This window comes from Lepidochelys kempii, chromosome 14, assembly GCF_965140285.1.
Source record: "Lepidochelys kempii isolate rLepKem1 chromosome 14, rLepKem1.hap1, whole genome shotgun sequence".
NCBI classification, from domain to species: Eukaryota; Metazoa; Chordata; order Testudines; family Cheloniidae; genus Lepidochelys; species Lepidochelys kempii.
Genome location: NC_136393.1, coordinates 15,551,725 through 15,568,985, shown reverse-complemented (window position 1 = coordinate 15,568,985; position 17,261 = coordinate 15,551,725). Strand labels below are relative to the sequence as shown.

The 17,261-nt window shown below is 43.4% G+C and overlaps 1 protein-coding gene across 3 annotated transcripts in view; it reads right to left on the bottom strand.

Moving 5' to 3' along the window:
* Nucleotides 1–512: 512 nt before the first annotated feature.
* SAP30BP (SAP30 binding protein) overlaps nucleotides 513–17,261 on the bottom strand; it is a 54,542-nt gene continuing 37,793 nt past the window's right edge. For all 3 annotated transcript variants that reach the window (XM_073310467.2, XM_073310466.2, XM_073310465.2), the window contains 7 exons: nucleotides 9,703–9,791; nucleotides 6,225–6,316; nucleotides 5,667–5,727; nucleotides 4,978–5,029; nucleotides 4,451–4,509; nucleotides 2,960–3,044; nucleotides 513–1,732 (listed from right to left, as the gene is read on the bottom strand). In XM_073310467.2, the coding sequence (XP_073166568.1) occupies nucleotides 1,551–1,732; nucleotides 2,960–3,044; nucleotides 4,451–4,509; nucleotides 4,978–5,029; nucleotides 5,667–5,727; nucleotides 6,225–6,316; nucleotides 9,703–9,791 (620 nt within the window). In that variant the 3' untranslated portion in view covers nucleotides 513–1,550. The remainder of the gene's footprint in view (nucleotides 1,733–2,959; nucleotides 3,045–4,450; nucleotides 4,510–4,977; nucleotides 5,030–5,666; nucleotides 5,728–6,224; nucleotides 6,317–9,702; nucleotides 9,792–17,261) is intronic.

Here is a 17,261-nt window from a genome sequence, read left to right as displayed (position 1 = left end):
ATTTCTTCAAACAATTACAGCAGTGTAAATTATTCCATCCACCCACCCATATTAAATAGTATTTCACTGGCTTTCTAGTTGATTTTGGGCAAGTCACTTCACCTCCTGGTAAAGTATTTTGAGAACTATGGATGAAAAGGATTCTACAAAACACCTATGTATTATTAGGGGCTGACTTCTGGTAAAATTAAGAAAAACTGACGCAAGTTTACAATCATAATTTTAAGAACAGTTGAGGTATCAATCCTGGAAAATGGGTTTTATAATGAAAGAGCTGAGAAATTCTTTAAAAAAGGATATAAACACAAAGTATTTCCAGAAAATAGAATTTTGTCTGTTGATTGAGACCAAATATGTTTCCATGATTTCTTAAAATTCCACAGGGGAAAGTTTTAAAGGAAACACTTCCCTGCAGCATTTGCAACCCAGGTATCAACACTAGAAGTGAAAATGATTTTTTCATTAGCTGGTCAGAGAAATGCACATAGTAAGATATGAAAAGGACACAGGAATTTTTAAATTTCCCATTTTTATAATGAAGAATTTTTAGTAACATAGGTAAGAAGGTCCCCCCCCCCCAATAAAATTTAAGTTGACAGTATCCTTTTCACTACAGTGGAGCAAAGAGCACTGCTGTGTGTTTGACAGTATAAGTCCCTACATTATACATAGACACCATAGGCTTCTACATTAGGAACACTTTCCTCTGACGATCTGGTATCTGATCTTATTCCATGGTGACAAAATTGCTCTCAGCAGCTCTCTCCAAATGCACGTTCTGACTTCACAAATGTGACACCTACAGTCCAGGTTCTGCACAGGGGGTCTCCATCTCTGTAAGAGGCTAGCAAAACCTGACTATTTCACTATTTTATATCCAAAAATTCCAATGCTTTTTAAACACTTGATTACTGAAATAAAAGCTACATGGATATTTACGTAGGTTACAGATGTGAATACCAATTGCAAAGAAATGAGTCTAAATTCATACATGTAGATTATACACTCACATCTCAGCTATGCTTACGAGCAAGGATGCTGATCAGCCTTCTGTGTGAATTCTCTTGAGGCAGAGCGTGTGTACGTGGGGGAGACCAAGTCATAGGGCAACAACCTTTAAAGCGTGGCCTGAGATGCAAGGGAATGACTGACATTTTCCCATTTTTTTTTAAAAATTCAGATTTCCAGTAAGGATAAGACTCTCCAAGCCATAAAAGTAACAATACAGCACTTAAATGAGCTAACATTTACAAGCTGACACATTGCATACCACTGTCCTTCAGCACACTACAGAGTGACTTGTTATTCCAGCAGTGACATGGGATTGAGAAACTCCTTTCTATGAAGGTCAGTCCTGTGTGCACACACCTGATATTCCTGCTTCCCCCACTTTCCTTAATGGGGTTAGCGGGGAGCATGTTGGATCTGTTTTCAAGTCTTGCCATTTTGTATTGAGCGAATAAGAGTGGTCCTCTCCTTGTCCCCTTCAAAGGATGGTGCCTTCAATGAGAATTTAGTCTGGAAGCCCAGGTCAAGTCTCAATGCACTTGTCACTGCTTTGCTTTTTTCACTATGGTGCCAACAGCAGAGATAACTGTGGTTTTGGAGCCGCTTGCGCTGGTGGTTACTGTGACAACAGCTGGCAACGTTGCAGTTGTGGTGAGGATGGTGGGCTGAGCTATTGTTGTTACCGGGATGGCGGAGTCCCACTTACTCTTTCTCTTTTGAGCATCTGATTTGGAATAACCAAGAGAGACTAGTGTTAACATTTACAGACATTGATATTAATGATCCCCCTCCTTCTCAACCCTCAAAGTGCCACTGCCCAAGTGGACAGTATCTCCTCACCCCCTAGCTGAGGCAAGTGGAACTTTTGGTCAGGAAGTGTTGAGTATAAACCTACTGGAACTTTGAACCCTCAAAGGCAAAACTGAAGAATCCGTACTGTTTATGCCCCTGACCTCCTAGAAAAGTGACATGAGATTCACTCTCTCCCCCAACACCAAAGTAGGTTTGGTTTGGACAGAAAACATGGATCTCCCTATTCTATTAGCCCAGGGGTTCTCAAACTGGGGATTGGGACCCATCAGGGGGTCGTGAGGTTATTACATGGGGGGTCGAGAGCTGTCAGCCTTCACCCCAAACCCTGCGTTGCCTCCAGCATTTATAATGGTGTTAAATATATTAAAAAGCATTTTTCATTTTTAAGGGGTGTGTGTGTCACACTCAGAGGCTTGCTATGTGAAAGGGGTCACCAATACAAAAGTTTGAGAACCACTGCAGCATTAGCATGAGGTACAGCACGAACTGTTAAGAGTCATTATCCAAATTACAACATCAAGTTGTTCATCTCCTCTTTTCCCAACCCCCTCCTCAGGATCTGGGGAAAGACCTGTCAAAAGGTACTCTCATCAACATACAGCAACAAAGTCCATTAACCCTGGCACAAAGAAATCCTTCCCTACCCGAAGCTACTGCCAAGCCTTCCTACCAGGAAAACAGACCAGCAACCCCCAATCCCAGATAACTAATACTGGTAACACCAAGGCTACCAACTCCTGGCAATCTGCTTTCTTTGGGCTGGTCTACACTACCGCTTAAGTCGATGTAACTTGAGTTACTCAGGCATCCCCTCCACCAGCAATGTAAGTCACATCGACCCAAGTGCTGTCCACACAGGTGCTATGTCAGCAGGAGATGCTCTCCAGCCGACACAGCTTCCGCCTGTGGAGGTGGAGTAATTATGCGGACGGGAGAGCGGTCTCCTGTTGGCATAGCTTGTCTTCACCAAATGCGTTACAGTGGTGCAGCTGCGCCAGTGTTGCCCAGTAGCGTAGACTTGTCTTTTGTGTCAAGGGGATGGAGAACAAAAGGGAACTTCTACGGTTTCTGGGTAGCATGAGAGGCAATTCCCACAATTACGATGCAATCTAAGTTTGAGGTCATCGCGTGTATTTACCTCCAAGGGCAGTGCTGACTGTTGTGGTAGTGGTGGATGAAGCATTTGTTGTTGTGCCCTTCTTAGTGCCAGTCACAAACTCGATCTAGAAGGGGGGTCGGGGGGGGAGAGAAAGAAAAGAACAGATGTTAATATTTACGTCTTCTTCCCTCACTACACAGTTCTTCTTTAGATCCAGAATGTAGCAAGGTATAGAAGAGAATGTAGGCAAGGTAATATTTTTTTATTGAACCAACCTCTGTAATAAAAAGATATCACCTCACCTACTTTGTGTCTCATACATCCTGGGACAAAGACTGCTACAACACCTCAGCAAACAAAGGATACAAATATTTATTGGGCCAGTCCGCTTAACATTATGGTGTTGGGGAGAGAAAACACATATGGTCCTCACTCCAAGTACTCCAAAACGGATCAGTTATAACCATTATGAAGATGTGTAAATATGAAGATTCTCCACATGTAGACAGATCAAAAACTTTGGTACCCTCCTTAACGGACAGATCAGGACTAGGATCCTGGTCAGTACAGACATATTCTTACAAATCATTTCTTCAATGAGAAGCTAAGATGAAAAATAAAAGCTGTCTTAGAATGCAAGTCCCCACACGCATGGTTTACAGAGACTGCGCCACAGAAAGAAACCTAGCAACAAGAGCCACAACAGTCTGCAATCACATACCTATAAGTCTACAGTGAAGGGAAATGAGGGGGGATAGTCACAGGTGACTGTACTGCTGTGCATAAAGCAAAACAAAAGGCAAACAAAGAGAAGGCTATTAAAAAAGTTTGCTGCAAAAATGTACTTGTTGTCAAAAAAGCATTCTACAAATCTGAAGCGAAATTTTGTTAATTAACTCTTTGGATATGATTTCCTAATGCCAGCCACTAATCCAAGTGCCTCACCATTTGGTGGGGGTGTGGGTGATGTGAAGTGCTCCAGAGCTATATGGTGTTTTAAATGCATTGACTCAATTTCCTAACAAGCCAAGACATTTTCAGGTATCGAGGGGTTGATATGGGTCTAGATATAGTCAAAGAGGTAATGAGAGAAAACAGAAGTCAGGCCTGAGTTCAGTGTGACTTGCTGGGCAAATTAAGCTACATTAGGCTGTGACACTAGAGGCATAGTGTGAAGACTAAGGAGATAGTAGTTATTTACAGAGTATTGTTTATCTTGTATTTGGAATAATGGGTGCAGTTATGCATGCTCTGATTTAAGAACATTGACAGAACTGGACAGGACTCAAGGAGCAAAGGCAACTGGGCCTAGAGAGAAACTGACCTACAAGGAAAGGCCAAAAACCTAAATCTTGTACAGTCTGGCAAAGAAATGAATAAGGGGAAGATGCCAGAACCGTCTAAAAATACCTCATGGTCAATACATGGGGTAGTACATGGAGGAACATGAAGCAATGGAATGAATTCCAGCAAAGAATGAATAAAGGCTGGGAGATGGATCTCTAAATTCCATAATTCTTGATTTATTACCTTTGTGCGCTCCTTCTTGGCCTTTTCCAGTTTGTCCATTTCAATCTTCTGTGCTTTGGCTAAAAAAGGTTGGTACAAGAAATTATAAAAAGCAGGAGATTTACAAAAGCAGCAATTCATCTCCACAACTGTCCCCTCCCTCTCCAATCAATGGACAAGGTCCCACATACAGAAAACTATTGAATCAGCTGTGAAATAAAAAACTTTCTATCAAGGCAACATTCCACTTATAATTTCTTCAGCCTCTTCACTGCAACCAGAGCCTGCTTGTATCTCAGACCAAAAATTTTAAGGGAGGGACTTTCCAAACTAATGGAAACTCAGGAAGTTCTAGGTCTGTCCAGCCAAACTGGACTAGTGCCTAACCAGAATGCGGCCGGCATATTCTGACTTTCCGTTCATTTAAACGGGTGTTCAGTTAAAATACAGTTGCTAAAGTTCCAGCATGATTCAGTAGCACTGATAAAAGGGATAACAGCTGTAGGAGTGATCAGAAAGAATTGAAAGAAAGATATCCTTAAGATTACCTAGCGCCTCATAGTAGGAGTCCTCAGACCACCCATGAGGGTCAAACATGTCCTGAGAGAAAAAGTTTAACATTATTTCAGAACTTGTTTGAACAGCACGACATACAAAACACTTCATCATATACTTCTATTAAAGTACCACAAGGAAGAGTGGGAAATATTCAGTACAGCTCTAATTTCCCCTCTCCTGTATCCCAATCAGACATAAAAAGGTTCAGATGCAGTGCAGCTGTAGCTGCATTGGTCCTAGAATATTAGAGAGTCAAGATGGGTGAAATAATATCTTTTATTGGACCAACAGAAGTCATGCCATTTCAGTGAGTGACAGAGGCACTAAATAGTTCTCATTGCAAGTTGACACTTGTTTCCCAAATTTGTGCCTCCTGAAAGACTGACAGGCCAAAATAGAATTTTACCTATACCACAACAAAACTCCAAATTAGCTGTCCACAGCCACAGAATTCGAAGTCTATATCACAAAGCTACAGCTACTGGGGTTCACTGTTACACAAAGCACATTTTACTTCAATGCAACTGGAGATCAAACTGCAGACAGATCTCTAGCTGACTAGTTCTGTCATCAGCCCTGACGTCTGAAGCCTTAAATGACCTGCCTGAGAAAGAGGACAAAACTGATGAGAGCTTCATGCACCCACCCCATCTCCCATTAAATCTTTCACCCTTCTTACCTTGGGATAATTCGTACCAAGTTCGTCGATTGCACAAAACTGGATCAGCTTTTCATAGATGCTGAGACAGAAGAACAATCATTAGTTTATTTCTAGCTTTCCCCATTCTTTCTTCAAGATTAAGATCATCGGGTTTGTTGGTACAAAGAGGCTGGTGCTCCATTTCAATGGCCCAGGTGAAGAATCACCAAAAAGAGTAACATTCTGAAGACCCATGACCACCACCACAATATGCAAAACATATCATAAACCCTGGTTATTCCTCCCCTCAACTAGAGATTCCTCTCCTAACCCAAAACATACCATCCACAGAATCGTACCTGAAGCCCTACACACCTGCTTTTAAAATCTGTGTTTTAGTTGTGGTTACATGGATCTCAGAGAATCTCAAGCACACTCATTTCTGAGATGTTTTTCTAGATCCTCTTGAAGATTTCATGAGCAGTAACAGCGTCTACTGCTCGACATCCCCAATTTCTGATACGGCTCTAATGGCAAGGAGGATGACTCTTGGGATTAGCTTTCCTGCAGAGTTGTAACCTCAAAGGGAAAACTCACCTGGGATTACGAAATTCCTTCTTCCTCTGAATGATGTAGTTCATGTCCATGCCCTCTTTCATCTTCCTATCGTACAACTTTTGAATCTTATCCTAGATAAAAAAGAAACAGTGTAAGAGTCAACACCAAGTAGTAACACACAGGTAGGAGATATTCAATATGCACAAACATGGTTGTCTTATTTCTGCATAGTTAAACCCCAAATGGCCCTCTCCCACCTTAGAACAGTAATTTTTCAGAGACAGGAAGGCCGAAGCAGGCACATCATCTGGGCTAATCTGCAGTGACATTGACTCTTCTCAGACTCAATCAAAGATCACTCTTACCTTCCTGCATAATCCACTATACAGTGTGGGCTATCAAGGAGTATTCCAGCACAACGCAGGGAGTATTCCAGTAAAACCTGAACTGCTTGGGAAAGGCAACTTAAACAGATTCAGAAGGTTGGAAATACTGGATATAATTACCTTCCAAAAAGGAAGGCCTTGATTTAAAGAAAATTGCATCTGTTTTGCTCAGCAGGGCAGCATAAAAGATCGAAACACACTCCCTACTGTCTGACATGGAGCATAGAAAGCAGAAGAGGGAAGATGCATTTTCAACCCTGAATAACCAAAGTTAGAGTTATTTGGTAGGTTTTAAACTGCAATCAATATCTGAATCTTGCATGAGAGGAAGTCGTCCTGCTGCTAAGCAAGGTCGTTTGTGACACTACCGCTATGGAAACTTACTTATAAAGCTAAAGTATTTTACAGGAAGTGAAATTCCAGAAACTTTACAATAGAAAGTTAAGATTTTGTGGCTGAAACCCAAAACTTGGAGGCAGGAGATACAGATTCATATTCCCTGCTTTGCCACCGACCTCCTGTGTGACCTTGGGCAAGTCACTTAACCTCTCAGGTCTCAGTTTCCCTTTGTGTAAAATGGGGATAATACATCCCCAACTCAAGGTGGTCCCTTCCAGCTCTGCATTTCTGTGATTCTATGTGTAGCAAATTTCACTGCAGTTTACACAAAGTAGCAAGATCCTTGGATGAAAAGTCAAGTACCATCAGGTATAAAATTGCTATTTCCTCAATTAAAGTTAAGCTTTTAGGCTAAGTTCTACACAGACAGTTATTACCCTATTAACATGTCCGAAGGAGGCACCATTTTGAGAGAACAGTTGCAACAGTCACTGAAAATTCAGCCTCTAAAATCTGAAGTGTTGATAGCACCACCAAGACGGAGTCCTCATATTTAGAATCTGGGACTTCCACAAAGCAAAGAACTGGCGGGTCACTTGAAAGTAGGAAAGAATCTCCAAATCTCCACTTTGCATAGAGCTTTTCAAGATACAGCATATTAGAGAGATAAATTGACCAATGGAAGGAAGAGATACCAATGGAATAAAGGACAGTTTATTTCTAAAGCTGCAAAGTATGTCAGGCCCCCTTACAGAACTGAAAAGTGTTTTAGTTGTGCTATTTGCAAAAACCAGTTTGCTCTGCTTGCAAAACTGGAGTCTCCATTCTTTAAGGTGGTTTGGGGTAGACATATTCCACACAGGGTGGAGACAGCTGAGAAAGGAAATGGATCGGTTTTAATTTATCAGATCTTCGCACCAGCTTACTGCATTCCTCAGACCCATGCACTCTTACTCATTCACTGATGTTACACCACTAAAATCTCTTGCAGTACAAAACAAAACTAATGGGTGCGTCAGGTACACTGCACAAAGAGGATGCATTCTGAACTGTGATTCAAAACAACTTGCTAACTATTACAGGGTTGTAACTCAACTTTTGGATGTTTCCCCACAACAGTTCTTCACCACTGTGCCATCTTAAATTGCCCACCATTATTAAACCTATTAGCAGATGGCAGGAAACGGCAGCCTTCATTTACCTTCCCCCAATCTATGGCATGCAAGAATGGGGACCATTATTAAGTAATATTTGAGGTATTCTTCAACTTGTTCCAGGGAATAACAGTTTTGATACACGAAGGGGCTACTACACATTTCTATGGTCAGGTCTCCCAGATACACATATGAGTAGAGGCTTGGAAGGATGAGATTTATCAGCAAATGGCAATAAACAGATTTCACCATACATACACAAGCCCATGAAAAATATATTTCCAATGATAATCAAAATTTACAAATAGGCAAAGAAAGAAAAATGCGGCTTGAGAACTTTAGAGTTTGATTTAGGACAATTTACTTTGTATATTCTGACATGATGTTGACAATTTGTGTTTTAATGGTTATAAAGCTTTAACTTTTTGTATCTCGAAGTCTATTGTCATTAAATAAGTACTGTCTGACCCCACCCCCAATTCCCCACAACTGTGAAACTTTAAATAGATAAAAATAGAATGCTTAAAAATATTAAAGTTTGTCAAAATTGTATTTTTTTTTTTTACAAAAATCAAATTCTGCTATGCCTACATATGCACCAAACCCTTTGGCATGGAGTTAAGTTGATGACAGAACCTCACCTACTAATATGATAAAAGACTGCATTAGCATCAGATTCAAACAAGCCACTCTTCCTCAGAAGGTAGCATTAGCAGCAATTATACAATTGTATGTGTTCTCCTGTCTCCCCACTAAATCCAGCTCCATATCGGCCTCAGAAAGGAAGAAAAGCTGGGTGAGGAAATCTCTTTTTATTGGACCAACTTTTGCGTGGCTCGGACTCCCTCACCAACAGAGCTCTTATTCAGCTATGGGAAAGGTACCCCCAGCATCACAGCAAAACGCAGGAGGGTCCCAGAGCCTGGGTTCCAGCCCAAGCCCAAATGTCTACAGAGCAATTAAACAGCCCTGTAGCCTGAGCCCAAATCAGCTGACACGGGCCACCAGTGGGTGTTTAATTGCAGTGTACACATACCCGTAGAGTTAAAGAACCCTGGGAAATATGCTACAGTTAGATGGGAGAGCTCTTACCAAGTATGGAACCCAAGCAAAAATGGTAGTTTCTCAATTTAGAACAGAACCCACTACTTCTGAATTTCAGCACAGCACTGGCCAAGACAAAAAGATGTGGGCTGCGGTATGCATTCACACACTATCCATTTATTATTCCTGGGTAGTTCTGGAAGCAGGGCAAGAGTCCCACAATTTTTTTGTTTGCATAGTACATTTCTCCATCTAGTTAGAAATGGAGAGTTAATTCAGTTTCTTTGAAAAAACTTAAAAGCAGCTAAGGTGATAAATACAGTTCCTTTCTATTCAATGAACATGTCATTTTGCCCAGTGTTGGGTGAAAGACCTTACTGTAGTGCTCACATTGAAGTGTGGCAAGCATGCTGGGGAACCTTTACACAGCATTTGACTTGTATGAGATTGAGGAAAAATATTTCTCAGATGGTTTGGATTCTGTGGGAATCTTTTGCTGCATTTTACCAGCTCTTAGGATGTTTGGTCAACTGGTTAACTGAAATTTCAGACAAATCCTGAGAGATGACAAACTGAAAGAGGGGTTGTACCTACCTGTAAGTGGTTGGAACACCTGCCTGGGGGTTCTGGAGGGATTTTGATCTCATCTGGAGACATATTTCTTACTCGCTCTGAAAAGGAAGCTGCAATGAAAGATCAGGACATGAGATCTGGCACCACTGCAAGCAGTTTTAAGCTGACAAGTCATGAAAACTCATTTTACACCCTCACTGGCACTATTCTGTCATTTTGAGGATTCAGGATTGGCAAAATGGGGAGGAAGCTGCAAGTCAGCACCCAAAAAAATTTGGCAATTTTGAGCAAGGGGCTCAGGACTAGAAGTTTTGCAAGACTACAAAGTAATTGGTGTGCACAGTTTGGTGCAGAAGTGAAGCATAGTGCATAGGGTGGTTTGCAGTGCTGGGATAGAATAATGCCTTTTGAACAGCTTTTGTTCCTGTACTTGCAGAGCCATTTCTCTCTGATTTACCCCCCACTCCCCAAAAAAGCAAACTGCTAGCCACTTTAGAATAGAAGGGGCAATAGATAAAGTTGGAAAATGACCTGCCTTTCACAACGCTTCACTTCTGCACCAAACTGTGCACACCAATTACTTTGTAGTCTTGCGTTGAAAGATTCAGATAATGTGTTGTCTGTAGCCAGTCTTCCCCCTGCCCTTTAGCATATAATCCCACGAAGAGTATCATACTGTGAAACTGAAGAACCAAAAGGACGAAAAACCTAAATTAGGCCAGATTATGGTCTGTTAGTTTTGGAAGAAACCAAATTTGGACTCTGCTTATTTCAGGACAGCATGTTTACATTGAAATGATGCAGGCTGAAAACAGGTACACATCTCCAACAGTTGCCAGGAGTTACCACTCACCGCTTCCATCCTCAGTTTAAAGTTAATATTTTCTTAACAGATGCTTTGATTTCTACTTATGGGGTCAGATTACTACTAGAAAGAGCAAATCATTCAGTGAGACTGATGACAGAGCAGTACAGGTTTGACACATTGTTCCACAGCTAATTTTTAATGCTAGTGACCACCAGTATGGTATCTGTGCGCTTTACACATTTGAAACCTCTGTAAGGCAGAACACCAGGCTCCCATGTAATCTGCAGCTCTACCTCTCAGCTAGGAAACCAAGATTGAATCAGCTGGGAATGCCTGGGCAAAGAGGTGTCTCACAGCAGATTCTGAAAGTGGCCAAGTTTGCACTTTATCTTGTTTCCACAGGGAACAGATTCCAGAGTCATGGACTTCCTAATGAAAATACTTTCCACCAGCACCCACAAGTTATGTCACTCTTGAGACATTCACATTTGTGCTTCCACAGCTACAAGAAAGAGTTGATTAAACTGCAGCTCTAGAATGTCCAAGTTAAACCCTCTTTGATTAAAGCTCAGAAGGGCCCCCAGAGGACAGAGAGTACAGAATCTACATCAGAAGACAAGACGGCTTGGTAACACATAGCTAAGGCTGGCAGATAATAAGCATTACACTTCAGTGTTAACATCTTTTTTTCCTTTTATATGAATGTAGAGCAACAACGACAAACAGCAGAGGATGCAGATCTGGCAGGCAACCACTCATTCTGCTTGATCAGGATGTTATTGAGAGTTAAATTCTTCAGCAATTGCACGTAAACAAAAAAAAAGTGTCCTTTGGCATTTACAAAGAGCACACACGCCTCTGTGGAGAAGGGAAAGCTTGCCAAAGTCCCTACAGAAAAGCAGTCACTTTGGGACTCCTAGACAACAAGGCCACATTTGTTATAGGTTACAGCAGCTGATTGGATGGGGGATGTCTCTATTTCAAAAGTAAAGGAAGATATAAGTGAGTCCACAGACATGTTAAGTGACAAAAGGGAGACAACATACCCCAGAAAAGGTAAACAAATTATTGGGATAATAAACGCATTCACATTATTGGCTGAAAGATTATAAGAGCAAGGAGGCTACCCAACCCAACCCAGACTACATAGTGCAAAGGAATCAAATTAAATCTAAGTATAGCCCTTCCAAATTCAAGATCCATGTCTTTCATGGCTCCTCTGCAGATGGCTAGAGGATCCATTAAGTGAAACAAAAGGATATAAGGAAGAAAGAAATAGCACTTTCACAGAAGGGGAGTTCTTAACCAAAAGTCAGCCAGGATCTGAATGCAGGAACCCTATACTAACCCAGCATATAATTCAAATTAGCCTATAAAAGGAGATGGGGCAGTAATCAGTCAAGAAAACTTTTCTGGCTAGGGATAAGGGAAAGAAACACGCTGGGCTCACGTTGGGAAAAAGAGGGATATATTGACCCATGCTATTTCAGTTTTTACCCCCCTCATTTGCTGGTCTGCGTTTGAGGCATATGGGAGTGCTCAGTTATTGGCACTACCCTGATGTGCAGTCCAACCTCTCTTCCTGAAGAGTGTGCACATCCCAGTGTAAGGCTATGTCTCCACTGAACAGTTAACCCCCTACCATCCACGAAGAAAAACCTAACTGGGTTTGGACGGGCTTTAAGCCCATACTACATTACTCAGCTGGGTGTATGGACATAGGTGCTTTAACCCCATGCTATCCTACCCAGTTGGGGACATGGGTGAGACCCCAGGCTGCGCTTTAATCTAGCTGGAATCTGCCCACTTTGCAGTGAGGACAGGCAAAAACTGCACAAACACTCAATTGCAAAAAGTCCTCCAATTCCCTTCCCACAATTCCCCCCAAAAGGACAAACTCTCATGCAATTGACACAAATGACTAGGAGTGCATCTTAGAGCAACCCAGCACAAAGAACCATGGGATATGCCCCAGACACACAGACAAGTGCAGGAACAATGAAGACATGGTAATTCAGGCAGGACTTTGCAGTGGGGATGCTCACACCTAGTCTATCGTAACCCAGACGCTCAGATCAACTGGGTTTGGATAGACTAGGTGTGAGTCGAGTGAATAATTTCCACTAAACTGAAAAAATCAGTCATATGCCTGACCTTCTGGAATGAAAGGAATATTGTATCCAGAGAAAAATCTTTGGAGGAAGGGGTATCAGGGTTGTTTTGTTTTTTCCTCCAAAGATGTGCCTTACTACGAATGGAGAAAAAGAGGTTTCAGTTATTTATCCTAGTCTACATTAAGGGCTAGGTATGGCAAAGACATTCATACTTTTGAGGTACTACAACCTTCTCTCTATCAGTGCATACCAAGATTACCTTAAGATTCCAGAGCCCTCTTTTCCATTAATTTTTTCCTACTTGATAGATGGATTATAATTCAGGAGAATCCTGGGAACTCCAGCATACTGAGTTGGATGGTGAACTCCATCACACCTGCTGATTTAACATGTCTTATTTGTTCACTACTTGTAGTATCTTTATGTAAACAATGCAGAGAGCTTTTAAGAGCTCTGCTCTCTACATCTCTTTCCATGTATGCAGATGTGAACGTACTCAATCGGGGTAGCCAAACCACATAGGGCTCTTTCACAGCTAAAGTGCGGCTAGAGGAGCCCCCCCATCCCCCACCTACCAGACTTGGGGGGAGGGAAGCTTGGGACCTCTGCCTTGCAGCAGGATGGTAGGATAATGGATTCTGCCTAGCGTGGCGGCGGCGGGGGGGGGGGGGGGGGGTTTGGGGCTTCAGCCTGCTATGGCTCAGGGCTTCAGTAGGAGCGGAGCCCCCGCAGGTGCCTTCCACAGGACAGAAGCCCCGAACCCTGGCCGGTGTGCCCCAGCTCTTGAACTTCTGAAGATTGTTGTACGTCGCTCAGAGGGTCAGTAAGTTTGGCCACTACTGTACGAGATAGTGATGCCATGATGTGTCCTCACAGGATGTATCCACTTGCTCTGTGCATCCTGTTATTTCTGCAATATCAAAGCTTTGCTTTTTATACAAAATCAGAGGTATTAACATTGGGTGTGGCTTCTGACTGAGCCGGCAATCTACTTGCTTCCAGCCTAAAGGATCTCAGGAAGTCAGGTGGGTGACACGAATCACCATTTCAAACACGCCCAAGTTCTGGCTTGTAATAAAGTAACTATTCATACCTGGCAGCCATAGATCTGATTGGGATGAGAAAACTTGCAAAGAACAGGTCGTAAGACAGACTTGCATGAATCAGCTGGTGGTTGAAGCATATTTGGGAGCATGTTCCAAGGATACCGCTAGATCAGCAAGTCAAGGCATCCTCTTCCAAAGAGTGCAAAGATGACCAATTTGCTAGGTCTGTGGATTTGCTTTCACCAACTGACAAGGTAGTTTAAGAATTTAACTGCATTTAATTAAATTTGTGCAATTTTATAGCTACTTTTTGGATAGCCACTGCATTCACCCCAGGAAGGGTGAGAGGCCCACCTGCATTCAGGCCTGCATTTTGGTAAGAAACCGCAGGTCCATTAAACCATCAGGATGTGCTTGGGAAAAGTTCAGAGAACTAGAGGTCAATGAATACTTTCTTGCCAGAGTTCTTGACCAGACACAGCATCAAATCAAAGCCTGCTATCTTTACCCTGCTTCAGCTCCAGATGGGTAGTTTTTCTGGCCAATACACCAGGCAATACAAGCTGCACAACAAAAGAAGTGGGGGAAAGTAGAAAGGGTGACAAAAATGTAGATGCCAAAGAGGAAACTGTGTAGCAGTCAGTTCCTTCCAGTTCAAATAAATGGTCGCTCTCAGTTCAAACACTGTGTGTGGGGACGGAGGGGGGAGGAAGAGATGGAAACAGGCAGGAGTTTACTTCTCCTATACAAACGGTTTAGAGACAGGAAAGCATTTGATAAACATTTGCACATGTGCAACGACTTCCAGACAATCCATACACTGGAGTTCTGCAAAAAACACAATGAAAGTAACCAAAGCCTTCCCCTTTAATCACAGTGAGTACGGCACTACTCTTCAAGCAGTGGATTGATGACTGAACAGGTCAAAATCCAGTACACCAAGATATCTTTTGTCTACACTACAGAATTAGGTCGAATTTATAGAACTTTTTAGGAAGTGATTTTATACAGTCAATTGCGTGTGTCCCCACTAAGCGCATTAAGTTGGCGGAGTGCATCCACAGTACCGTGGCTAGCGTCAACTTTCGGAGCATTGCACTGTGGGTAGCTATCCCACAGTTCCCGCAGTCTTCGCCGCCCATTGGAATTCTGGGTTAAGCTCCCAATGCCTGATTGGGCAAAAACATCGTTGCAGGTGATTTTGGGTATGTCATCAGTCGCCCCTCCCTCCGTGAAAGCAATGGTAGACAATTGTTTCGAGCCTTTTTTCCATGCGGACGCCACACTGCTTTCAGCAGACGGTGCAGTAGGACTGCTAACCGTCGTCATCGAACCACCGCTTCCACTGCAACTCTGCTCTCATGAATCCACCGTGCAGGTCCGCTTGTCGTTCTCTATAAATATCTATACTCATGGCATCTGCTGTCAGCCACCGCTTCTGCTGCAACTCTGCTCTCCTGCAGACGCCATACCACGGCAAGCATGGAGCCCGCTCAGATCACCTTGGCCGTTATGAGCATTGTAAACACCTCATGCATTATCCTGCAGTATGTTCAGAACCAGAAACTGCAAAGGCAGGCGAGGAGGCGACGGCAGCGCAATGACGAGAGTGATGAGGACATGGACACAGACTTCTCTCGAAGTATGGGCCCCGGCAATTTGGACATCCTGGTGGCAATGGGGCACGCTCATGCTGTGGAATGCCGATTCCCTAACTGCGGTGGGGCGATAGATGGAACGCATATCCCTATCTTGGGACCAGACCATCTTGGCAGCGAGTATATAAATCGCAAGGGGTACTTTTCAATGGTGCTGCAAGCACTGGTGGATCACAAGGGACGTTTCACCAACATCAACGTGGGACGGCTGGGAAAGGTACATGACACTCGCATCTTCAGGAACTCTGGTGTGTTTGAACAGCTGCAGGAAGGGACTTACTTCCAGACCAGAAAATAACCATTGGGGATGCTGAAAAGCTTGTAGTTATCCTTGGGGACGCAACCTACCCCTTAATGCCATGGCTCATGAAGCCATACACAAGCAACCTGGACAGTAGTCAGGAGCTGTTCAACTATACACTGAGCAAGTGCAGAATGGTGGTAGAATGTGCATTTGGACATTTAAAAGCGTGCTGGTGCAGTTTATTGACTCTGTTAGACCTCAGCGAAACTGATATTCCCATTGTTATTGTGGAGCACACAGCAAGCAGTATCTATGAGTAAGGGGGGAGATGTTTATGGCGGGATGGGAGGTTGATGCAAATCGCCTGGCCGCTGATTATGTGCAGCCAGACACCAGGGTGGTTAGAAGAGCACAGCAGGGAACACTGCGCACCAGAGAAGCTTTGGTTTCATGACTTGCCAGGCTATGGTGTGACAGTTCTGTTTGTTTCTCCTTGATGAAAACCTGCCCCCTTGGTTCACTACTTCCCTGTAAGCCAACCAACCTCCCCCCTTCGATCACCGCTTGTAGAGGCAATAAAGTCGTTGTTTCAAATTCATGCATTCTTTATTAATTCATCACACAAATAGGGGGATAACTGCCAAAGTAGCCCAGGAGGGCTGGGGGAGGAGGGGAGGAGTGAAGGACAAGGGCACACTGCACTTCAAAACTTATTGAATGCCAGCCTTCTGTTGCTTGGGCAGTTATCTGGGGTGGAGTGGTTGGGTGCCTGGAGGTGCCCCGCCTGCGTTCTTGGGCATCTGAGTGAGGAGGCTATGGAACTTGGGGAGGAGGGTGGGCGGTTACACAGGGGCTGCAGCAGCGGTCTGTACTCCTGCTGCCTTTCCTGCAGCTCCACCAGATGCCAGAGCATATCAGTTTGATCCCCCAGTAGCCTCAGTATTGCATCTTGCTTCCTCTCATCACGCTACCGCCACCTCTCCTCTTGCTCCCACCTCCTGTCCTCGCGTTCATTTTGTGCTTTCCTGAACTCTGACATTGTTTGCCTCCATGCATTTTGCTGAGCTCTTTCAGTGCATAAGCTCAGAGAGCATTTCATCGCGAGTGCATTTTTTTCGCCTTCTTATCTGCGCTAGCCTCTGGGACGGAGATGATCGGGGAGTGTTGAAATATTTGCAGCTGCGGGAGCGGAAAAAAAAAGGGAGAGTAGTAGTTAAAAACACACATTTTAGAGAACAATGAGTATACTCTTTCACGGTGAACCAAGCTGTTAACATTACATAGTACATGTGCTTTCGGTACAAGGTCTCATTTTGCCTCTTAGATTGAGGGCCTGCGGGTTTGGAGTGAGACATCACACACGCAGGGCCAGGCAACAGAATTCGGCTTGCAGGCAGCCATGGTAAGCTACAGTCTTTTGGCTTCTTTAACCTTCATAACACGTGGGAATGGTTTCAAACAGCAGCACCTTCATTTCCCATACCAAGCACCCGGACCATACACTGCCATGCTTTGTTATGCAAGAATTCCAGACTACGTGCTACTGGCTTGGTAAAGTGTCCTACCATGGAAGACGGAATAAGGCTGCCCTCCCCAGAAACCTTTTGCAAAGGCTTTGGGAGTACCTCCAGGAGAGCTTCATGGAGATGTCCCTGGAGGATTTCTGCTCCATCCCCAGACATGTTAACAGATTTTTCCAGTAGCTGTACT